The 22,587-nt window shown below is 38.0% G+C and overlaps 1 protein-coding gene and 1 pseudogene across 1 annotated transcript; one reads left to right on the plus strand and one right to left on the minus strand.

Moving 5' to 3' along the window:
• Window positions 1-10,857: 10,857 nt before the first annotated feature.
• LOC108986280 (protein RETICULATA-RELATED 3, chloroplastic-like) lies at window positions 10,858-12,740 on the plus strand. Its single transcript, XM_018958853.2, has one exon. The coding sequence runs from the start codon at window positions 11,344-11,346 to the stop codon at window positions 12,457-12,459; it is 1,116 nt and encodes a 371-aa protein (XP_018814398.1). The 5' UTR covers window positions 10,858-11,343; the 3' UTR covers window positions 12,460-12,740.
• A 1,900-nt stretch (window positions 12,741-14,640) lies between these two features.
• On the minus strand, window positions 14,641-21,103 carry LOC108986293 (annotated as a pseudogene).
• Window positions 21,104-22,587: the final 1,484 nt, after the last annotated feature.

Consider the following 22,587-nt stretch of genomic DNA (forward strand, 5'->3'; position numbering starts at 1 on the left):
GACATTGATGTATAGTAGTGGTGAGTGGTTATGGATTTCGGAGAGGATAAGTCCTAGTCTCATTTTGGTTTGGAGGAAGAGACTTTGGTAGGTGTTGAAGAGGAGTCGACACAATAGTGGTAATTTAAGAGACCTTGGCTTGGAGTTTTTGGTGAGTTGATCGAAATGTGCAGTTGAAGTGGGTTACTCAATGAAGCATGGTTGAGAATAGTTATTGTGATTATCTTCAGGAATTAATTGTGACTTGAGTTCACTTAGGAATTTAAATTTTTGAGGTTATACTTTCTTTTGGAAATTGAGCATCCACTTGGTTGAATTAAGGACATTGTTATTTAACTGGAAGAGAGATTGTTGGGACATCATGTATGGTGTATGATAAGATCATCGAAGTTGAACCTTAGGTATCAACAGTGGATAAGATGATCAAGTATGCGGTTAATAAAGCATTAGGATCCTTGGGTGCTTTGCAATGACTTTTGGTGGATTGAAGATTTGAGCAGTATGGTTTGCCTTGAGGTTTAATAGTGATGTACTATTGAAGGAACTAGTTATGTTAATGCTAGCTTGTAGGAGTAGAGATAAGTGAGGGAGTTACCAAGAAGGTTTTGATAATGTTTTGGTGTAATCTATGGTGGTTCGTAGTGAGTTTAGTCACCGCTAGATTAGATGTTGTTCAGAATGTAAGTGATGAGCTTTTGGGTTTAGATTGTCAGGTAGAAGTTTATAGGCGCTCTTATTGGTTGGTTGGGTGGATGTATTTTATGGAATTGATTTTGATTAAGGCTGCGAGAGTTAATTGAGGAATTTGAGTTATAATTCGTGGTTTTTGGAAAGGGAGTATTTTTCTACCAAGATGTGATAAGAGTTTTTGGTCAATAGGAATGGAGCTACCTTGTACTCGATGGTGTTAGTTTCATGAGGACATAAGTTTTATGCATGTTGCGAATATCAGAGTGCGCAGCAGGAGCGTGATATTTTTGGTTGTAGTCAGGAGTTCAGATTGTGCTGATTTTGGGGAATTAGTGGTGACTTGAATTTTGACAAGATACTTGTAATTGGAGATTAATAATTTAGTTGTGCAATTTGTTATTGATGGTTAGCTTTGGAAGTGGCTATTAGGTTATCAAAAGTAGAATTCAATGGAGGCTTAGAAGTTGTAGCATAGGTGTTGATTTGGAGTTGGCGGCAATAGTTTTTGCTCTTAAGATTTGGCGGCATTATCTGTATGGTGAAGCCTGTGAAGTTTTTACTGACCACAAGAGCTTGAAGCATCTGTTTACTCAGAAGAATCTCAATATGAGACAGAGGGTGGTTAGAGCTGATTAGCGACTATCAATGTGAGATTAAGTATCATCCAGGAAAGGCAAATCTAGTCGCTGATGCTTTGAGTAGAAAGTCTCAACAAGTGGATGAAGCAGAGTCATCAGATTTGGACTCTCTCCTTTATGGAATGAGGAGACTTCTTATCGAGAGTTCTCAGCAAGAGGAATTATTATCTTCAGTTTTGGATGTCCGAGTAGTGGATTTTGAAGAATTGAAGACTCTTCAAAGAAGAGATCCTGAATTGTTAGCTATCAGGAAAAGAGTCAGGAAGTCTAGAGGACCCTTGAATTACAGCTTGGATAAGGATGGTATTCTTCGGTTTCGGGATCGTAGAGTGATTCCCCGAGATTCTGAATTTAAAGAGCGGATTTTGGCAGAAGCCCATGCGGCTCCTTATTCAGTTCATCCAGGAAGCACGAAGATGTATCGAGATTTAAAGAGGAATTTCTGGTGGGAAGGAATGAAGTTGGACATCGCTTTGTTTATTGAGAAATGTGACACGTGTCGTCGAGTAAAGGCTGAGCATCAAAGACCTGCTGGTAGACTTCAACCTCTCCCTATTCCTGAGTGGAAGTGGGATGATATTTCTATGGATTTTGTTGTGGGTTTGCCGAGGACTCCTAGTGGGAAGAACTCAATTTGGGTGATTGTTGATCGGTTGACCAAGAGTGCCCATTTCTTGCCTGTTAATAATACTGACTCTTTGGGTAAGTTGACTCGGTTATATGTCAAGGAGATAGTGCGTTTGCATGGAGTACCCAAGAGTATCGTGTCAGATCGGGACCCGCGGTTTACGTCCCATTTTTGGAAGAGCTTGCAGGCAGCTTTAGGCACTAAGTTGAAGTTTAGTTCTGCGTATCACCCTCAAACAGACGGTCAATCAGAGCGTACTATTCAGACTCTAGAGGATATGTTGCGGTCTTGTGTCATAGGATTTCAAGGAAGTTGGGAGAATCATCTACCGCTTATTGAATTCTCTTACAATAACAGTTTTCATTCCTCCATTCAGATGGCCCCGTATGGAGCTTTGTATGGAAGGAAGTGTAGATCACCCTTGTGTTGGGATGAAGTCGGCGAGAGTAAAGTAATTGGGCCTGAGATAATTCAAGAAATGAAGGATCAAGTTCAGTTTATAAGGACTAAAATGGCAGAAGCGCAAAATCGCCAGAAGAGTTACGCAGATACAAGAAGAAGAGACTTATCCTTGAAGTAGGTGATTGGGTTTATCTTAAAGTCTCTCCTATATAAGGCGTTAAGCGCTTTGGTAAGAAAGGAAAGCTTAGTCCAAGATATGTTGGCCCTTTTCAGATCGTAGAGAAAGTTGGGCTTGTTGCTTATAGAGTTGCCTTGCCGGATTATTTTGGGGATGTTCATGATGTGTTTCATGTGTCTTCGTTGAAGAAGAGTTTTGGACAGCAAGAGCCACGTTTTGTTGACCCTGAACGCATTCAACTTCAGCCTAACCTTACTTATGAAGTTGCCCCGACGCAGATTGTAGATTGGAAAGAGCAAAGATTAAGGTCCAAGACAATACCTATGGTGAAAGTGTCATGGGGTGATCCGTTGGCTCAAGATTTCTCATGAGAAAGAGAAGCTGACATGAGGGAGCATTATCCTTACTTGTTTGATTGAAATTGTCGGTACGTTCTAAGTATGCTCTTGGTTGGATTTTGATCCTGTCTTAGTTTAATGTTTGACCTTGCTAATTTCGAGGACGAATTTTTTTTTAAGGGGGGGAGGATGTAACACCCCGTATTTTAGTGTATTTTTATTGAAGGATTATTTTTATGTTATTCAAAAAATTATTCTCTTGTTTTAAAATTACTGGATTTTAATTGGGTTATTTTTTAGGATTTTTAATTGGGAAAAATTAATATTTTATGTGCTTTCTTAATATTTATTTATTGTTGTGCATTTAAACTGCTTTTCATATTTAATTAATTACTGTGAGATTTAATTATTTCAATTTGACTTTACCATTACGTTTAAATTATTTTATTTAACTTGTGGTTTTGAAATCGTTTCCGTTGGATCATTTTTGTTACCCAAGTTATGAGGATTGGACCTCATTTCTTTTCCCTCTATTTTTCTTTTCCTTTTCTTTTCCCTTTCTTCTTTTCTTTTTTTTTTCTTTTCTTTTTCTTCTCTCCTGGCCATCTCCCGCGCGCGAGCTTCTTCTCTTTCTCTCTCTCGCCGTGCGTTGGTCTCTTCCCCAGCCCGCCGCCGTGCGCCGGCGGTGGTCGACACCGCCCGGCTCCACCGCTTCCCCAGCCACCGGCGACGCCACCCCTCCATTTCCAGCTCCATTTGTGCCGCCGTTAGCCGCCACGAACCCATTGAAGCCGCGGCGTCATTTCGCTCCAGCGCCGCCGTCGCACCACCATTGGCCACCATCTTCCTACCACTTCATCCCCGACCTCTTGGCAACCCTTTGGACCCAACCCCGGCTCCGATCCGTCACCGGTGAAGCCCCACCAAGTCCATTTCCGATTTGTACGTTTTTGGCCTTAAAACACCCCTTGCGCCGCCACCCACGGCAAACCACCACCACCATTGGTTTCACCGACCTCTCTAGGCCCTACCCTATCATTTTGGGGTCTTCATTTGTCTCCGTTGGAAAGTGGGTATTTGTGACCCACGGCCACAGTGTATTTTACACTGTGGTGTTGCTCAGACGTCGCCTTTTTCAGCTTCGTGATCCTCCGGAAATTATCATATAGCGCTGTAAGTATTTCTCCAAAGTATTCTCATGAATTTTATGTATTTTTGCACTAACGCATTTCACTGTATTTTTGGCATGCCGGACTGAGTCCGAGGAGTACGGGGGTCGGATGGATTTGTGATTGGAGTTGTTGGTTTGATTGGATTGGATTGGTTATTGGTTATTGGTTATTGATTGGATTTGGATTGGTTGGTTCATGTGCATTTCATGCATGTTCATGTTTGTAAAGGAAAACTGGGTTTTCGTGTATTGCATTCATGTTCATGTGTTTATGAAAACTGGGTTTTCATGTGAATGATTTGTTGGGTGCGTGTGTATCACGAACCCCAAGCCGAGATGGGGTATTATCTCGGTGGAGCTCCTCTGGTTACTCGGGAGCGGAATAAACTGAGTAACGTCCCCTGGATTGTCGCTGGGCGACAATGGGATCGGACGAGTGATTCGTGCCGACTCCGTGGTCCTTCTGCTGGCGGGGACTAGAGGATGTCTGGCCATGTACGCGCTGGGCGCGGAACTGGGCATCGCTCGTTGTGTAGTGGATGTACCCACGAACGTGTTGGGCGCGTAAGTGGGCATCGCTACAAAGCCAGGGTGTGCGGATGACCCATAGGGGAGATCATGGTGCATACACTAAAAATGGACTATTTTCTGAAAAAATAGCGTGTGTTGGATTTTGTGTAATTCATTATCTGGGAAAATGTTTTACGGAGTATTTTTAGGCCAAATGAGATTTTGGCGTGTGTTGAAAAATTAATCATTTTCGGGGAAAATGATATTTTGAGGAAAATGCATATTTCTTCATATGCATGCATGTTGGTGGCATTAATGCATTTTTATTTCTTGAGGATTATTTTGGGTTATACTTACCTGCGGTACCATTCTGTGGTAACGCAGGTTTTGTTGCAGTTGAGGAGGAGGAGGGTGAGCCTGAGGAGACGGCTCCGCCCGATGAGTGATCTGGGATCACTAGCTTGTTATTTATTTTACCCTTTGTATTTTTGGGACATGTGTTAACTTTATTTTGGATGACTGCATAACTGCTTTTAAATCTTTACTGATGTTTACTTGTATTTAAATTCTGATACTTAGTTGACTAATCCGCTGTGTTGTTGTGGTACACCATTGCATGTACACACACTTGGCACGTACGTTGGGATGTGTGACCGTGTTGTCATCATCCCGGCGTCTCGATTTCCGTGTTTTCCTTACACGGGGGTCGGGGGCGCCACAGGGCATCAGATTGGAGAGGAAAACCAGATGTGGAAAAGAAGAAATGAAGAAAAGTTGGGGCACGCGATTCGGACTCACGAAACCAACCAAACGAATAGGAAGAGATGAAAATGGGAAGTGAAAGTGGGTTACGCGTGAGACAAGCGTTTGAGCGAGGGAAACCCAGAGAAATAACAGAAACCGAAAGAGAGAGAGGGGGAGAAAGAATCGGGAGGGAAAGAAGAGAAGTTGAGGAAGAAAATACTTACCCCCAAAACGACACCGTTCGCACACCTCCAAGGAAAAGGGTTGAGCCCTCGAGCACGAACCGGCCTCACAGACAAAAATTGGGCCTTACACGTCCAACCTCTTTCTAATTATGAACTTCTACGTTTTCTCTTTTCAATAAACATTTTTTTTTTTTTTATAATTTAAACACCTTCTTTAAAAAAGAACAAGTATTACAAGAATTCAATTACATAGACAACTAAAGGATAATAGATTGGTTGATCATATCTGGAATAGAATGGCACCAAATCATGGTATCCTCCATGCTTTTACAAAATCTAGCCAATGTATGTGCAACAGAATTTGCTTCAAGAGGGATATGATGGAATTCAACACTTCGAAATCCTAAACACAAGCATTTGATATAAGCTAATATAGCACCTTGGGTAGACCAATCCACTTTATTAGAATTCAACATTGTCACAATAGTTTGTGAATCACTTTCAACTGTAAGTCTTCGAAAACCAATATGAGCAATAAATTGCAAAACCTTGAGAATTGCAAGAGCTTCTACAATATCAATATAACAAACCCCTTTCACCACATTGCAAACAACATATTAAACAACACCCACCTTCGACTTATTCAAATCTAAAAAAATAGCCCCATCCACATTCAACTCAACACTTTCATGAGGTGGTTTTTCCCACAAGGGACAATGCTCTCTAATTACTACCTGTCTTTGGGAATGTAATTGATGATGGCTTCGTAATAAGTTGAAACCATTCTAGACTATAACATCAGGTGCAATGTATTTCTGTTGGAAAATCGACATATTTCGTGTATATCATAAACTCCAAGCAATTGTAAGGAAGTCAACAAAATTCATATTGACCACATGCTGCAGCAAATTGATAATGAAAGCATTGACACTTTGACAATAATGAAACTCATTAAATATGGTAGAATATCTCTTAAGCCATACCTCATGAACTTGTTCACAATGAAAAATAGCATGAATAAAACTTTCCACCTGTTTATGGCATAATGGACAATTTTCATTTATCACCACGTCTCATTTCTAAGCAATTGAGTGGTAGAAAGAATATCATGGCAGAGTTGCCAAGTGAGATTCTTTTATCTTTCCTAGAGTATGCATATGCCATATAGATTTCCAAAGTCATTTCCACGAGACAATAATAGAGCTCTCCTCTATACCGAACTTGGATTACTTTGGGCTACTCTTCTATAGGCAGGTTTGACTAAAAAGAATCCATTCTTCTGATCAACACAAATTAATTTATCTTTTAGACCAGTAAAACTCAATGGAAGCTTCAATATAACCTATTATATTTCAATTAGAAAATTTATGGATAGTTTCTCTCTATTCCACTCAGGAACCTCCATATCGATAAGCTTACTTACTATAGCATCATAATCTAAATCACATCCAGCAGTGAAAGGTATACAAACTAGAAACGAACAATCCTTGAAAATTCTAATGTTCTGACCAGTCTCAGCTCGCCACATGCAATATTGTCTCATAATCCCCTTAGCCAAACTAATCCCTCTCCAAGCATAGGAAGGATGGTTACCCAATGAGGAATCAAGTAAAGACGAATGAGGAAAATACTTCGCTTTGAATACCTTGTAAAACAATGAGTCAGTATTTTGAAACAATCTCCAACCCTGTTTTGCTAACGAGGCTAGGTTGAAAGCCTCCAATCGATGAAATCCCATCCCCCAATCAAACTTTGATTTGCATATATTATCCCAACTCATCCAATGTATTCGTCTTTCATGAGATTTCTAACCCCACCAAAATTATGCCATTAACTTCTCCAGATCTTTACACAAGTCTGAGGGTAGTTTAAAGCAACTCGTAGAATATGCTGGAATGGATTGTGCAACAACTTTAATCAAGATCTCCTTCCCTAATTACGACAAAGTTTTCTCCTTCGAACCTTGTAATTTCTTCCAAACTCGATCCTTAATTACATTGAAAACATTTCTCTTAGAGTGAACAATAAAAGATGGTAAATCCATATACTTATCATGTGCTACATCTCTCTCCACATTCCACAAGCCTAAGATACTGCCTTTCACCTCTACTGATGTATTTGGACTAAAACAAATTGAAGTTTTGATCATATTAATCTGTTGTCCAGATGCCACCTCATATTGCCTCAACAAAGATTGAATCTGAATATTGTCTTCAAGGGTAGCTCAACAGAATAAAATAGGATCATCAGCAAAAAACATATTACTGATGCGGGGGCAGTCTCTACAAAGCTAAATCTCATTCAAACAATCATTTATTTCTGAATTTTTCAACAACGACATTAAACCTTCAACACAAAGTAAAAAAAGATAAAAGGAAAAATGGATCCCCTTATCTTAAATACAGAGAAGGAATTATAGGCCCATTAGGAACACCATTCACTAAAATTGAGTAGGAAATAGTAGAAATACAAATTTCCATTAAAAAAATTACTTATCAGTAAGACCCATTCGCCTTGTAACACTTTGAAGGAAACACCATTCTACTCTATCATATGTTTTGGTCATGCCAAGTTTAAGAGACATGAAGTATTTTTTTCCCTTGGCTTTTGTGGTGTAAAAAATTAACCAGCTCATAAGCATCAAGGATATTATATGTAATTTGCGTTCCTGGCACAAGTACTTTGATTTTTCGATATCATAAGTGGCAAGATTTTCTTTAGTCTATTTGCAAGCATTTTAAAAGCTAATTTGTAAATCACATTGCATAAACTAATAGGCCTATAATCTCCAACCTTAGTAGGATTCTTTAACTTAGGAGTCAAAAAAATTAATATATGCTTTAGGTCAGAAGGTAGATGTCCCGTATTTAGAATCTTAAGAACAATTACTGTAACACCTTCACCCACCAGATGCCAATGCTGCTGAAAGAAAAAAAGGAGACATATCATTAGGTCCTGGAGACTTATGAGGCTACATCTGACTTAAGGCACACCATATTTTGTCTAGATGAAAATTTGCATCTAAAGAAGCATTCATTTTTGCTGTCACCCATTGCTGTAGAGGTAACACATGCTCCCTATAACCTTGAGTATTTGAACAAAAGACTTCATTCAAATTCTTCAATATTCAGCATGCATTTTTCCATCCTCACACCATCTTCCATTATCACAAGTATACTAGTAATCCTATTCCTTTGACACCATTGTGAAGCCTTGGAATGAAAGTATTTTGTATTATGATCCCTTGCACCCATTGAACATTTGATCGTTGTTTCCACAATATCTCTTCCCTTTCTAGCAACTCACTAATCTCCTCTTTAAGTCCTCGTATTTGTGTTGCATTAACCTCAAACAAAACTACTTGCAGTTCATACAAATCTTTTAGTTTTCCTTGCTTCTCACTTAGTTGAACCTGAAGATTCTCGAAAGAATTCTAGTTCCACACTCGGACATTCCTACCACACTCATACATGGAGGAAATGACAGAAGAAACAACACAATTGCTTGTATTAAAATTCAAGTTTTGTTTAATTACATTCTCATAATCAAGCGATCTAGCCCACATAACTTCAAACCTAAAAAGCTTTGGACCAAGAGGAATAGTAGACTCCCAACCATTTAAATCCAGACCAATTGGTAAATGATTTCGGAAGATGTTGCAAGGTCGCTTGGGGAAACAACTTCATCCATTCAGTAGTAGCTAGAAAACGATCTAACTGCTCATAAATCATGCCCATACCATCCCGCTGATTACACCACGTATATGGGAAACCATAAAACCCCAAATCCTTAAAATGACAATTATCAACAAATTCACAAAAAGCTAGAATATGATTAATAAGTTGTGGTCGACCCCCTAATTTTTCATCATTCATTAGTATTTCATTGAAATCGCCAAGACACAACCATGCCCTACAATCATAATAGTGCAAATGACGAAGCATTCCAAACACAAGCCCTCTGAGACACCTCTAGGTGTCCATACACACTCGTGATTTGCCATTTAAGATTAAGATTATTTTTAACAATCCAAGTATCAATATGAAATTAGAAAAAACTACGAAGAACCAAATTCACTTTAGATTTCCAAAAAATTATTGTTTTAAATACCGTATCGTACAGGTCGGTATTTGCTGTACTGGCCACTGGTCCCGTACATGTATTACATGTATTTCGTACCGGCCCAAATACTAGCCGTACCAGCCTGTATTTCGTCCTTTAATTTTTTTTAAAATTTTTTCAAATGACAATCTCATTTTTTAACTCACAATTTAGATTAGGCTATTTATAATTTATATATATGTATTTATATATAATTTATTCATATATAGACTATATATATAATTTATTCATATATAGACTATGTCAAAATTGTACTGTTCCGAACTATTTTGTTATGGTGTCTTGATCAGTACGACATTCGGTATGGTATTCAAAACATTGCAAAAAATACCCAGACCACCACTTCTTCATCACTATCAACACCATTGCAACCATTAAAACTCAACAGAAACTTAAAATTTTCCAAATGACGCTGACTTAATTTTGTTTCCTACAGGAACAGAACGGCAGGAGCTTCTCTCCGATCTAGCAATCGAAGAGCTCGAACAACCTGTGGGTTCCAAAGCCCACAGGTGTTCCAACTTATGAACTTCATGGTGGGATTGGCAAGCAACTTATGAACTTCTTATAAAATGAAGTGAAAATATCATAACCCACGTCCTTTCTCTCTAATATGGACAAAACTTGGATGGATCGGACTATCTCTATCTATCCATTTTATCTTACTACTTTTCCTAAATATCGGAATCTATATATAGTAATATACCATCTTTGGAGACAAGTTAAAAGCCTAATCTATTAGCGCTCATGAACCACTACCACAGTGATCATGATCATCAGACAATTTCAATTTCTAAATGCTATAACCCATACAATTTTTATTTAAAAATCTCAGCCTCGACATGAATCCTTTTAGAGAAATGTGGATATTTCAAGATACTGCAATCATCATATTCAAAACTATCTAATGCAACTTCTCACATTTACAATAAGAACATTAAATTAGAGAGGCCTTTTCACATGAGGACTACCAACCCAAACCACTTCATGTAGCATTATATTATTATTTCCCATGTAAATATGGGATCTAGAATATTCCACTCCACTCTTTGAATTAAACTATTTGGCTTAAAAAATGAGACTGAGAAGACACTCATTCTTAGGTTCATGTATTTTATTTATTTATTTATTTTATATTGACAGCAGGCCGGAGTCATTGGGGGACGGCAGTTTAGGGATATTGGGCCGCGCAGCCCACCACTAATGGAGGGATGGCTTAGCGATGCTACATGCTTATTCATAATTCATTCATGAAATTCAATCCCCACTAATGGAGGGATGACTCTTCTTCCTCCATTTCCGTCCATGTTCATCCCTCGTTTATACGCCGTCGTATTTTTATTTAGGGTTTAAGCCTTTTTTAGGACCCCTCTCTCTCTCTCTCTCTCTCTCTCTCTCTCTAAATCATGAAATGAAGGGTATACCTACTACTACCGCCACCTTTATATATTTTCTTCTTCCCGAACCGATCCACAGGCTGCAGGGAGGCAGATTCCATTCCATTACCCAGAAACTTTGATCTTCTTTTGCAATTCATAGATCGGTCCGATCTACTCTTGATATAACACCCCCTTTTCTATACTTGAACCCCCGCCCACCCAAAAAAGGAAAGGGATCTATCTCTGTCCCCATCTTTAGGCCATAGGAGAACAGTGCCTCCCCCCTGGTATATGCTGCTTATTGTTCTTCTTTTCAAGTGCTTTTTCTTTTCTCTTCAGTTCTTGGATTTTGGAGAATATGGTGGTGGGCATGGCTCAGCTTCAGCTTCGTTACTCTGCTTCTTCTATTCCCGGGCAATACCAATACTGCCGCAACGTCTCCGATGATCATCGCTTTGGTGCTACTTCTATTTCTTTTCCCTTTTCTTCTTCGTCATCTCAAAACTGCTCCCTTCATCCGATCCACCCCAAGCTCTCCAAACCCTACATCTTGGGTGGGAAATCCGAGCTTCCCTTCGCGGGAGGCGGCGATCGCAACAATGGGGTCGGACACGGCGGCGGTGGCGGCGATAATGGAGGCTTCAGTGGAGATGGGAATGATTTCGGAGATTCATCATCGTCTTCTGGGGCTGGTTTTGGGATTCTGGGTCTTTTCCTAAACGGATGGAGATCCAGGGTTGCGGCCGATCCCCAGTTCCCTTTCAAGGTTCTCATGGAGGAATTGGTGGGAGTCTCCGCTTGTGTTCTCGGGGACATGGCATCCCGTCCCAACTTCGGACTCAACGAGCTTGACTTTGTTTTCTCCACGCTGGTTGTCGGATCCATATTGAACTTCACTCTTATGTATCTTTTGGCACCAACCCTGTCTGCATCGTCCCCTAATCTCCCTTCCATCTTTGCCAGTTGTCCCACAAGCCATATGTTTGAACCGGGTGCTTATACCGTTTTCAATCGGTTTGGGACTTTTGTGTACAAAGGTGTAGTCTTTGCTGCGGTTGGGTTCGCCGCGGGGCTTGTGGGGACTGTCCTCTCAAACGGGTTGATCAGTCTAAGGAAGAAGATGGACCCCAATTTCGAGACCCCAAACAAGGCTCCTCCGACGCTTTTAAATTCACTCACTTGGGCCGCTCACATGGGTATTAGTAGCAACTTCAGGTACCAAACTTTGAATGGTATCGAGTTTGTGCTGGCCAAGGGGCTGCCTCCTTTGGCGTTCAAGTCCTCGGTGGTGGTTCTCAGATGCTTGAATAATGTTCTTGGAGGTATGTCATTTGTGATTCTGGCCAGGATGACGGGGTCACAGAGCGTTGAGGGAGCAAAGCCGGTTGCAGGAGAGGTTGGATCCGTCCCAGAGAAGGAGAAGTTGATTGATGGGGCTGAGCAAATCCAGAGCAATCCGTCGACTTGCAAGTGATGTATTCCCATTGGGTTCATCTTCATTTCAGCTTTTTTGGCTCTTTTTTTTAGTAGGCATGTTTTTAGAATTTTCCTATCATTTTGCATATGTTCCTAGGCTTTGCTTTGAGGGCTCATTCCGATCATGATAATAATTTTGTGGGTAATAAGAACTTCAATCTTATTTCTAGATTGCTTTTCATGGAGATGGCAGCCCAAGTCAATGTTTCGCGTATTAGATTTCTTGATGCATTGGAATTTGTCAGTTTCATTTCTTAAAGAAATGGGCGGTGTTGTTCACATTGTCTGATCAGTGATGAAAATGAAGATTTTACTCATAATACTTGGGGGTGTAAATTTAAACTGTAAAATCGGACCGGACCGGACCAGTTGGTCCGGTTTAAGGACCGGACCAGTTGGTCCGGTTTTAAACCGGTCCAGTTCAAAACCAGTTTCTATATTATGAAAACCGATCAGAATCGGTCTGGTTTCGATTCTGTAGTTTTCGGAACCGGATCGGTTGAAAAAAATATATATATAAATTAATTTTATATATTATACAAAATATTTATATATATAAATTTTATATATTATATATAATAATATATTAAATTTTTATATAATTATATAATTATATATCATATATGAAATAATTTCATATTATAATTTATAAATTATAACATAAAATGTTAATCTTAAATATGAACATTTGTAATTTGTTTGATCATATGTTATTAATATAATTATATATGAGATAATGTTATTATAATTTATAAAAAAAAGTTTAATCTTAAAAATAAAAATTTAATTGATCATATGTTTTAAACATAATATATATATTAAATTATCAATAATATTTTATCATAAGAAATAATATTTTATTATATGTTTTTTATATTTTAAAAAAAATTGAAAAATCGGATCGAAAATCGGTAAAATCGGATGTACCGATTTGGGAGGGTAATCGGAACGTAATCGATTTTGAAAAATGAAAAACCGGTACATACCGGTTCGGTCTTAAATTTTATCCAAAATCGGACCGGACCGGTTACACCCCTAATAATACTCTATACTTCACACTCGCACAAGACCATTGCTGATTGTTACTTGTGATGAAAATATCATAGTGGGCACACAGGCATGTCGAATGTTGTTGATGGCTGCTTGATCAGCTTTTAATTTCGACTTCCAAGCGTAGAAGCTATCAAAGTAATACAAGGGTAAATCTCAAGATCGAATTCACAGGGACAATGATAATTTAGCAATCATTTTATTTTTGCAAGACAACATATTACTGTTTGTAGTGACACGAAAGTTTAAAATGATAAGAAAAGAGTAAACTAAATGAGCTAGCTATGAACAAAAATAATAAGAAAAGAAAAATAAGTTTTAGAAATTAACCGCTAACAATATTAACACATAAATGGGGCTATTTACTAAGGGAGTGTGGAATGAATTATGAGAGAAATTGTCGGGAAGTTCAAGCATAAGTAAAGCTGAAAATAAAAGTGAATCTATTTTTCTAAAATTGCTAAGAATCAAGAGATTTAAAGAAAATGTGCGAAAGTTGACTTAAACTTGTAAGAAGCAATTAAACAAACACTTGGGATGTAATTTTTACCCACTAATTTGGTGATGGATTTATTTCTCTTTTCATTGTCTCTCAACTATTCTCTCATTCTTAGAAATCATGATCGGATAATATAGCAATGAACCACAATTTTTATTCTAATAAAACTACTTGACAAATTATATGACAATCATAGAAAAGCGAAAGAAAAACATTAAAGTCATGTTACTTGTTCAAGTATCAATTGTGCATTTACGTCTACAATTGATCTAAACCAAGAACAAAGAACTCTAATCTTTTTTAGATGCACATTGAAATATAATTCATCAAGTTAATCATCAAAAGCATTAAATATTGAAGAAAATCCAATCCCAAATAGTCATGGGTTACTCATTGAATCCCAAGCTAAAAATCTAGCCTATCATCTCTAGATTAACAAAATGCTCAAGAAGATTAAAATTTAACATCACTAATTATTGTTTCAAAAGAAAATTGCTGAATGAAAAATATTCTATATCCCTAAAATGCTCTGAAATTCGAAACTCAGAAAGAGAAAAACAGACGGAAAATAAAGTAAAATAAGCAGTCAAAAGAACTGAAAAAATAAAACCAAGAGAAGAACACGCCGAACGAAAATAAAATCCGAAAAAAAACAGAACCCTTTCGGCCAAAAATCTTTTCTTTTTATACTCTCCTCTCTGCGTTTTGCCTCTGCAGTGCGTGATTCTCCTGCGTTTCGAGCCAGCCCAGCTTCCGCGTTTCACGTTTGCAGATCGTGCGTTTTGATCTCAGCTCAGGTTCGCGTTCCAGTTCCTGCGTTTCAGCGTGCGTGCGTCGTGGCCTTTTCATGCGTTTTGAGCCAGCCCAGCTTCCGCGTTTCATCCTTGCTGCTGCGCGTTTCTGCTCAGCACCAATTTCATGCGTTTTTGACACTTTATCACTGCTCAGAAAAGAAAATGTTGCTCGAGTGCAGAAGAATCCTGAAATGTCTCAACCCAGTACATTTGTTGCATACCTTAACTAAAATCGCAGAGCACTGTAGATATCTAAAATTTATAGTATACAGTTCTCCATTGATCCATGTTTATCTCACCTTCACTCCCTCCTTTAACCATAATAATAAGTTTGAGGCGAAAGCGTTATGCTCAAAATGTATAAACTTGGGACAATCTCAGGTGCAATCCGACAGTGCCATACGTCTGCAAGTCGTTAAAACGATTGTGGAAGTTACAGTAGTCCTCGGCAGAAAATAAGTTGGTCTCCTAAATCAAATTTATCAATAACATTGTGTTCCATCAGTTTTAAAACGGCTCCCGGAGAATTCAAAAGACAGCGCCGCCATCTCACAAACTTGTTAAACAATAATAACCGCCAGTCCTGAGAAAAGTAGTCCAATAAATTGACATGTTCCATATATTGCTCTGTCATTTGGTCACAAGAGTGTGGGGTTCTTAATTTTCCAGTGAACACATTTCGACCTCATACCCTGCCCTATCAGATTAGCTGCAAATAGAGGGGGAACGATGAAGCTATTCGAAGAAGTAGAAGTCCTTTTGTCTGAACATGATGTGTTTGAATCAGAACTGCCCAAACGACCTGACAATCAAAGGAAAACGCACAATCCTTCTTTGCTCTTCCTATGGGCAGTTCAGCCAATTTGATTACAGGAAACCTTTATCTCCTCGCATATTTCTGTAGAACATTTCCTTGATGACAACCCTTTTGCACTGAATCTCTCTCTTATACGATTCTTATGGGTAAGTTTTGCCTACATGGGCACCCAAGTTTACGTGTTGGAAGATGACTGTGCTAACCACATACATGTTGGAAGATGACCATGCTAACCGTATCATCGAATGCAGCAGGTGCATGCACCTGTAAATTATGCATCACGCATGAAATGCAGCATTATCAACTCATCTGACAGCCTCTGGTGCAGAATTGCAGTAAGGTGTGTGCAAGCAAACCAACTTGGTGAACGTTAAACAAAAATTAGCAAACACCAGTCCAATTGCAAGCCCACAACTGCTCTTCCGTGTGTCCAAGCTTACTGCTCTCTTGATTATTCTCCCAAAGCTTGGGATTAATCCCCCACAAGCAAACACCATCACATAGTCCAGACCCGTGTAGTCAATTCCTGCAAGTATTGCTCCAATTGCAGATACTGGAGCAATAAATCCGATCACAGCAGCAGCTGCAAGGGACCCATGCCATCTATCAGTAGCCCCAAATATGCAGCTAGCTACAGCTGCACCCCGAGGGAACCCATGTAGAGAAACAGGAAGGACAATGTACCGACCAAGTCCAGGAGCTTTTGGTGCAGCCACTCCAAGTGCAAGACCCTCAGCAAATGCATGAAGGGCCACAGCTCCACATGACATGAAGGATTGAAGGGTGTGAATACTCAAGGGAAAACCTGTTACTGTAGGCAACTTATTTGCAGACGCTCTTCTATGATCTGCAAGCTTCAAAGCAAAAGAGCTTGCAACATGGACGAGTGCAGCTTCTGTTGCAAGCAGTAATATAAGAGGCATAAATCCAATTTTTGAAGACGAGAAGCTGCAGTGGTCGCCAGGCACCAAGGACAAAGGCAATGCCAGAAGCTACACCCATTAGAAGAGCATGCTGAAGATGGAAAGCAAGAGCAAACGCAACAAGAGTGATTCCACCAAGCAACGGCCCGAGACCAAAAATTAGAGAAACAAAGAAGCCAGAAGCATCCTCTGAGCTGAAGCACAGAAATTGCATCAAGCCAAAAGAAAATAGTAAATGCAACCATAACTGGTTTAAGGAATGTTTTCATTCAATGGCAGGATCAGATATTATATCTCTTGTGCCAAGCAAAAGCCAGTTTCAGTTGTATTAAGAACATCACATGGCTTCACCTGAGCCATAAGACTTAGGTTTCAGATGGATAAAATGCAATTATATAATGTTCACTACAAAGTTTAAGTCATCTCATGCCAAACTCATCTATGTGTCAATCAGAATTCACTTGCAGTGGAACTGAACCCGAAACTGTATGATAAAGCCCCAAAAAGCCTTTTGACGAAGAAACTACTTAATGATATCATATATAAGAGGACAAATGACAAAACTACTAAATGATATCATATAAGATGACAGAGAACCACACCAGTGCATGAAACAGAGAACAAAATGAATAGTACAAACTAAAATGAAGTGCAGGCTTGTAGAACAAGCAGTTTACAGATAATTGGTAAGCTTCAAGACTTGGTGCCGGCTTGTAGTGTTGGTAGTTATCTTCTAATTTATTTTCTTGCTGCTGTACTGTCTTCGAGTAGTGCAATGATTAAGATGATGCAGTGCATAATAATTGTCTATCAGTTTTTTCACAGAAAGATGTAAATTCTAAGCGTATCTTCTCTTCAACACGTATAATTACAGAATAAACTCACTTGCAGTCATGGCTGAAACCATGAAACAAAGTGCTAAGAGCTTCCATAAATGCTACAGAAAGTGTAGCTGCTGATGCAACCTGGGATGAAGATGCTTCCTAGAACCAAAAAAGCCAGAAGAAACTACAATTATCTTTCAGTGCATTGGAAACTACAAGCAAAATGCAACACACACACACATGTTCCAAAGCTATTTAACTAGTTTTCTCTTAATTTGCTCTTAAACTTATATTTTATCAAGGCAGGCAAGAAGGGAAGCATAGCAGAGGATATAAATATGGATCCAAAATTCTGATTCAGTCCAAATTTCAAAGTCCCAAACAAATTGTATAAACTTAATTAGAAGGCAACTACAAATGCTTAAGAACCTCAACTAACTAAGCCAATATCTCAAATAAAAAATGATTTGACTACAAAAGCATATGAAAGTCTATGGACAACGGAGATGATATGGTAATAATCACTGTTGCCAAATGCCAGAAAAGTTGGGAGACAATGTATAGTGACAGTTACAGTATGATAGGCACGGCTCTGATTACGGAACCAAGAAGTACCAAGAGGCCAGTGAAAATCGAATCATAGAAAACGCAAGAAAAGATGCAGGAATGAAACTCATCAATTCATTGTTGGTGACAGCTAAAACCAATGCCGGAGATGTTTCTTTTTCTAACTGTATTTTTACATCAGGCGAGGTGGCTTCAAAATGCATAGCATCTCTCTCTATGGGTTAATCTTGTTGATATCTTTTCGTTACACTCAAGAGGTAAAAAGGCTTGCTGTAGAAAACTACTAATTATTAATTAATAGAATATAAATTTTTATAAAGATATCAAAGCGGTTTCTTGGCCAACCTTCTAGTGATACATGAGTTAACGAAAAGTGAAAATATGTTTTCTTGCTTCGGTAACAAAAATGTATTGGCTAACACAAAAACTAAACTACGTTTCTGAAAGCCTATTGTTGAAAATGAGTACTGAAGTTACAACTTTCAATGATCCAACCAAATAGGTAGGAGTTTAGGGAGGAACATTACCTTAAATGCATCAGGTAGAACCTCTGCAACAACCATCCAAATCATACATCCAGCAGCAAACCCCGTACATAAAGGCAATAACTTATTAAATGCATCAGCACATATGAATGAAGGCACTGCTACAATAGGCTGCAAAAAATACCAAAATCCATTGAGTTAAAGATGTCCAAACTGAAACTTATATTTAATTATCAATTCATTGAAAAGTTACACATGCACCTAATGAATCTTGAACCACACCCTCAACCTCTATCCATCATAGTAGGACGAAATGCCATTTGAGTTTAATATATATATCTGACTGACTCGTGTTTTAAAACCACTCGAAACAAAATCCAATTCATCTACTTTAGTTGAGCATCAACTGAAACAAGACAAACCTATTAAAGGCTCCTGCTTTTCTAACCAAAATGAAGATCGAATTAGCCCAAGAAAACCAATGCATGTATAATTGAAAGGTACAAACATCAGACTTATGGCTCCAGGCATACAGCTTGGAATATTTCATGGCCTCATAAATGGCAAAGAATCAGTCTATCAAGAATAAAAAACCAGCACAACTGGCCCAATGTAGGACATAATTTTGGTTTGCACGAGATAACTATTTAGAAGAACTTCAAATCCATTCTGCTTTAAACATCTTAAGTATTGTCAGATCCCACTCACAAGCTTCAATATTATAAAAGGACTGGTCCTCAGGTTCAGCTCATTTACTAGCATCAATCCAGCAGCCAAGCAGACATATTTCTATTTTCAAAACAAATCAAATGACTGAGCTCTTAGACAAATAGAAACCAATTAATCGCTCATATGGGGTTTAGGTTAGACTCGTTAAGTAGAAAATCTGAACCCCTCCACCTTCACCAAATCAAACATCATGTGGAAACACTAAGACGCTCAAGATCTTTCGTGAACATAGAGATTCTACTCTTTATCCATATAAACACATTAATCTTACACAACAAACTGTAAGGGATCCTGTAAAAAGCACTGCATACAGCCAGAATGCTGGAAAAAATTTCATTTTTTTTTCTTCTGGCACCTATCATTTATCTTTAATGTATTTTTCTTCGTGTGAAGAGAGTGTATGACCAATTTTATCTCAGAATGCTTTTTTCCTTCACAAAATGGATATATTCAAAAGCATAATGGATTATAAAGCAAAACATATTATACCTGAGGTAATGATGTAATTACACTCCATAACATGGCATTCTGCGGAGAAACACCTCTTGATGAAAGCAACATACTCACAGCTAATCCCTCAGGTATGTTGTGCACGGCAATAGCCAAAGTCACCAAAAGACCTTGAGAGAACCCCTTTGAGCCAGCAAATGAAACACCAACACCAGAGCCCTCTCCAAATGAATGCAGTGTCACACTATTCCAATAACAAGAATGACTTTAGCTGCACCTGCACCTTTTATGTCCAACATACTTACTTCCCCATATTGTTCAAGAAACTGAAACCCTAAAGGTAATGTAAGGCATAATATTTTCTTACAACTTCCTATATGTATAAAGGGAGAAACCAACACTTAGACAGACACAAGCATATGTATCACAAAAAACCGTTAGTTTGTTTGCTTAGAGAAATAATCAATTTGTTGAGTTGGATTGGGTCATAAATAAAATACTTGGAAACCCTATGAATTACTTTTTAGGGTGCCCCAAAAATATATATTAAATTGTACCGAATAAATAAATAAATTAAAGAGGCAACTCTCTTGGGAAAAGTCAACACAATTTAGATATATCTCTATTCGGATTCTTTGCATGACATATCTGATACTAACAAAGCTTAGCTTCTTGTTTCTTGCATAAACTTGCCCGCATTAAGAAAACTAATCAAGCATATTTACTTAGATTCGAAGTAGTACTGGATAAAAGAAACACACACGAGTCTATACACACAATGCAACATAAATGAGGATACCAAGAAGCAGAAACAAAATCTTTAACGTAAAAGGGAAACAAATACTGATGCCCCTCAAAGAATATTCCACCGGAAGAGTAAAGACATTACTTTTTTACATAGCCAAACGAATATTCCACCAACTAAAATCCCAATCACAACCCAATTTCTAGCATCTTGCCCTTGCTGCCCCTCCTCTATCAGATCGAAACTTGCAGCCAACATGACACCAGCAGCCATTCCATTGCATAATCCAGCCCACTGTGGATCAAGTTCCACAAAGAAGAATGGGACTGCACCTAAACCTGAGGCTGCTGCCATTGCCAATGTAAATAATGCAACTGTTGACACCGAAACTTTGCTGCTTCCACTCTTCCTCGCCCCCAGTACATTATTAGTATACTCAAAACTGAAGGAACTCTCAGTACCAGTGCCATCTATAATATTCCTTCCGACATTCTTGTGTGGAGCGGCTCTTATCTTTCCTGAGATTTCGTATTCGACCTCGGCTGTAGCATGACCAAAGAACAATATGGAAGAGAACAGTGAAAACAAGAGCACTTGCTTAACTCTCAACCGCATTTTCGTTCATAAAAATATCACAAAAGAATCGCCCAGAATCTTAAGTGGCCGACAATGTATCCTCCCTCGGATATTATTTGAACTCAGTGATATTTTTATGAAACGACTAAGCCCAAGCCACCACTGAACAATGTTCCTCACGCATGCGGCTACTGAAAATACAATTCAGGAAAGAGCAAAAACTCTATATATTTTTTTTTTTCTTTTAGTAAGAATGAACTCGGAAGCCCATCTAGGTGCAGCAATTTGAACCAGCGCAGTCCTTGTCGGATGTCTAACTTGAACACCAGCATTAGCAATGGTAGGATATCTAGTAGATTTCCAAAATGGGGGGAATCATCGACAGAATTACTAAAAAAACAGCAACATTATAAGATTTGCATGGTCCTGAGCTCCAAATTACCTACACCTTCAAACAAAGGGGACAGGTTTGATAAGCGAAACATGACAAAACAACTAACCAGCTTAGAGGCAACCGAAAATCATGGATATCGTGTAAATATATGTAGATATATTACTAGATAATAAGATTTTACCTTGGTGATGATTTATTTATGAATATATCCTAATCTTTTGATGAATTCAAATTGGCACAAAGAATAATAAAGTACACAAATTAACCAACACGTTAAGTTACAAACAGGATGTCGTCAACTCAACAGCACGTTGTTTTCTTTGAAGAGTTTTATCATGTACAAGTAAGTTTGCGTATCAATCTGCATATTAAAATTGTTGTCTTCATATTCTAAATTTAAATTAGCACTGTTTTTAATAAAATCTATTTTCTGATTAATCATATTAAATGAGTGTATGTATTAATGCGCAGAATTTCTTACAATTAAATTTTTCCTTTGAAATAGGAATAAGATGTCCAAAACCATGGACTCCATATTATTACCATCATTATAGATGCATATAAATTAAAAAGAACTGATAAGGTCATGTTTGGTTAACAAATTAAAAAAAAAAAAAAATTTTAGAGTTTTCTTAAAAAAAATCAACTTAAATTTAAACGTTTTGAATCAAATTTTATACGAATTATAATGTTTAATAATTAGTCATAATTTTATATTTACAAATATTAACAGTTCCCTTTTTTTTATTTAAATAAAAATAAAACAAAAAAGGAGGTGATTTGGTTGGATAAATCACACTAGTTATCCTTAATGGAATCCTTTTTTTTTTTTTTTTTGATAACTCCTTAATGGAATCCTACTTTCTAGTTTCTTTCACCTTTGACCCTTCACATTTTTGCAAACCTTTTATTAGATGGCTCCACATTACATGATGACAAAATTTAAGTGGAGTTGTTATCGAATCGAATCGAATCTCATCCTCTGCTTTACTACTGTGGCTAACTTCGTACGACAATGCTACACTCACCTAAAAAATCCACCGTAGGTGTGTACCGAACGTGTAATTTTTATTTTTTATTTTATTTTTAAACATTTTTTAAATCCCTTTAAACATTTTTAAAAAAATCATAATCTCATTACAAAATACTTACTTAACCATTAAATAAAAATAAATAAATAACAACAATCGGCACCCATCTTGGTGGATTTTTTCGGTAAGACATTATCCAGTTACATATTTCTACCTGTGGAAGAGTCGGACTCTCCTGGACT

This window comes from Juglans regia, chromosome 3 (assembly GCF_001411555.2).
Source record: "Juglans regia cultivar Chandler chromosome 3, Walnut 2.0, whole genome shotgun sequence".
Taxonomy (NCBI): Eukaryota; Viridiplantae; Streptophyta; class Magnoliopsida; order Fagales; family Juglandaceae; genus Juglans; species Juglans regia.

Coding starts and splice junctions, on each gene's coding strand:
- LOC108986280 (XM_018958853.2), top strand. CDS start 11,344: ATGGTGGTGGGCATGGCTCAGCTTCAGCTTCGTTACTCTGCTTCTTCT.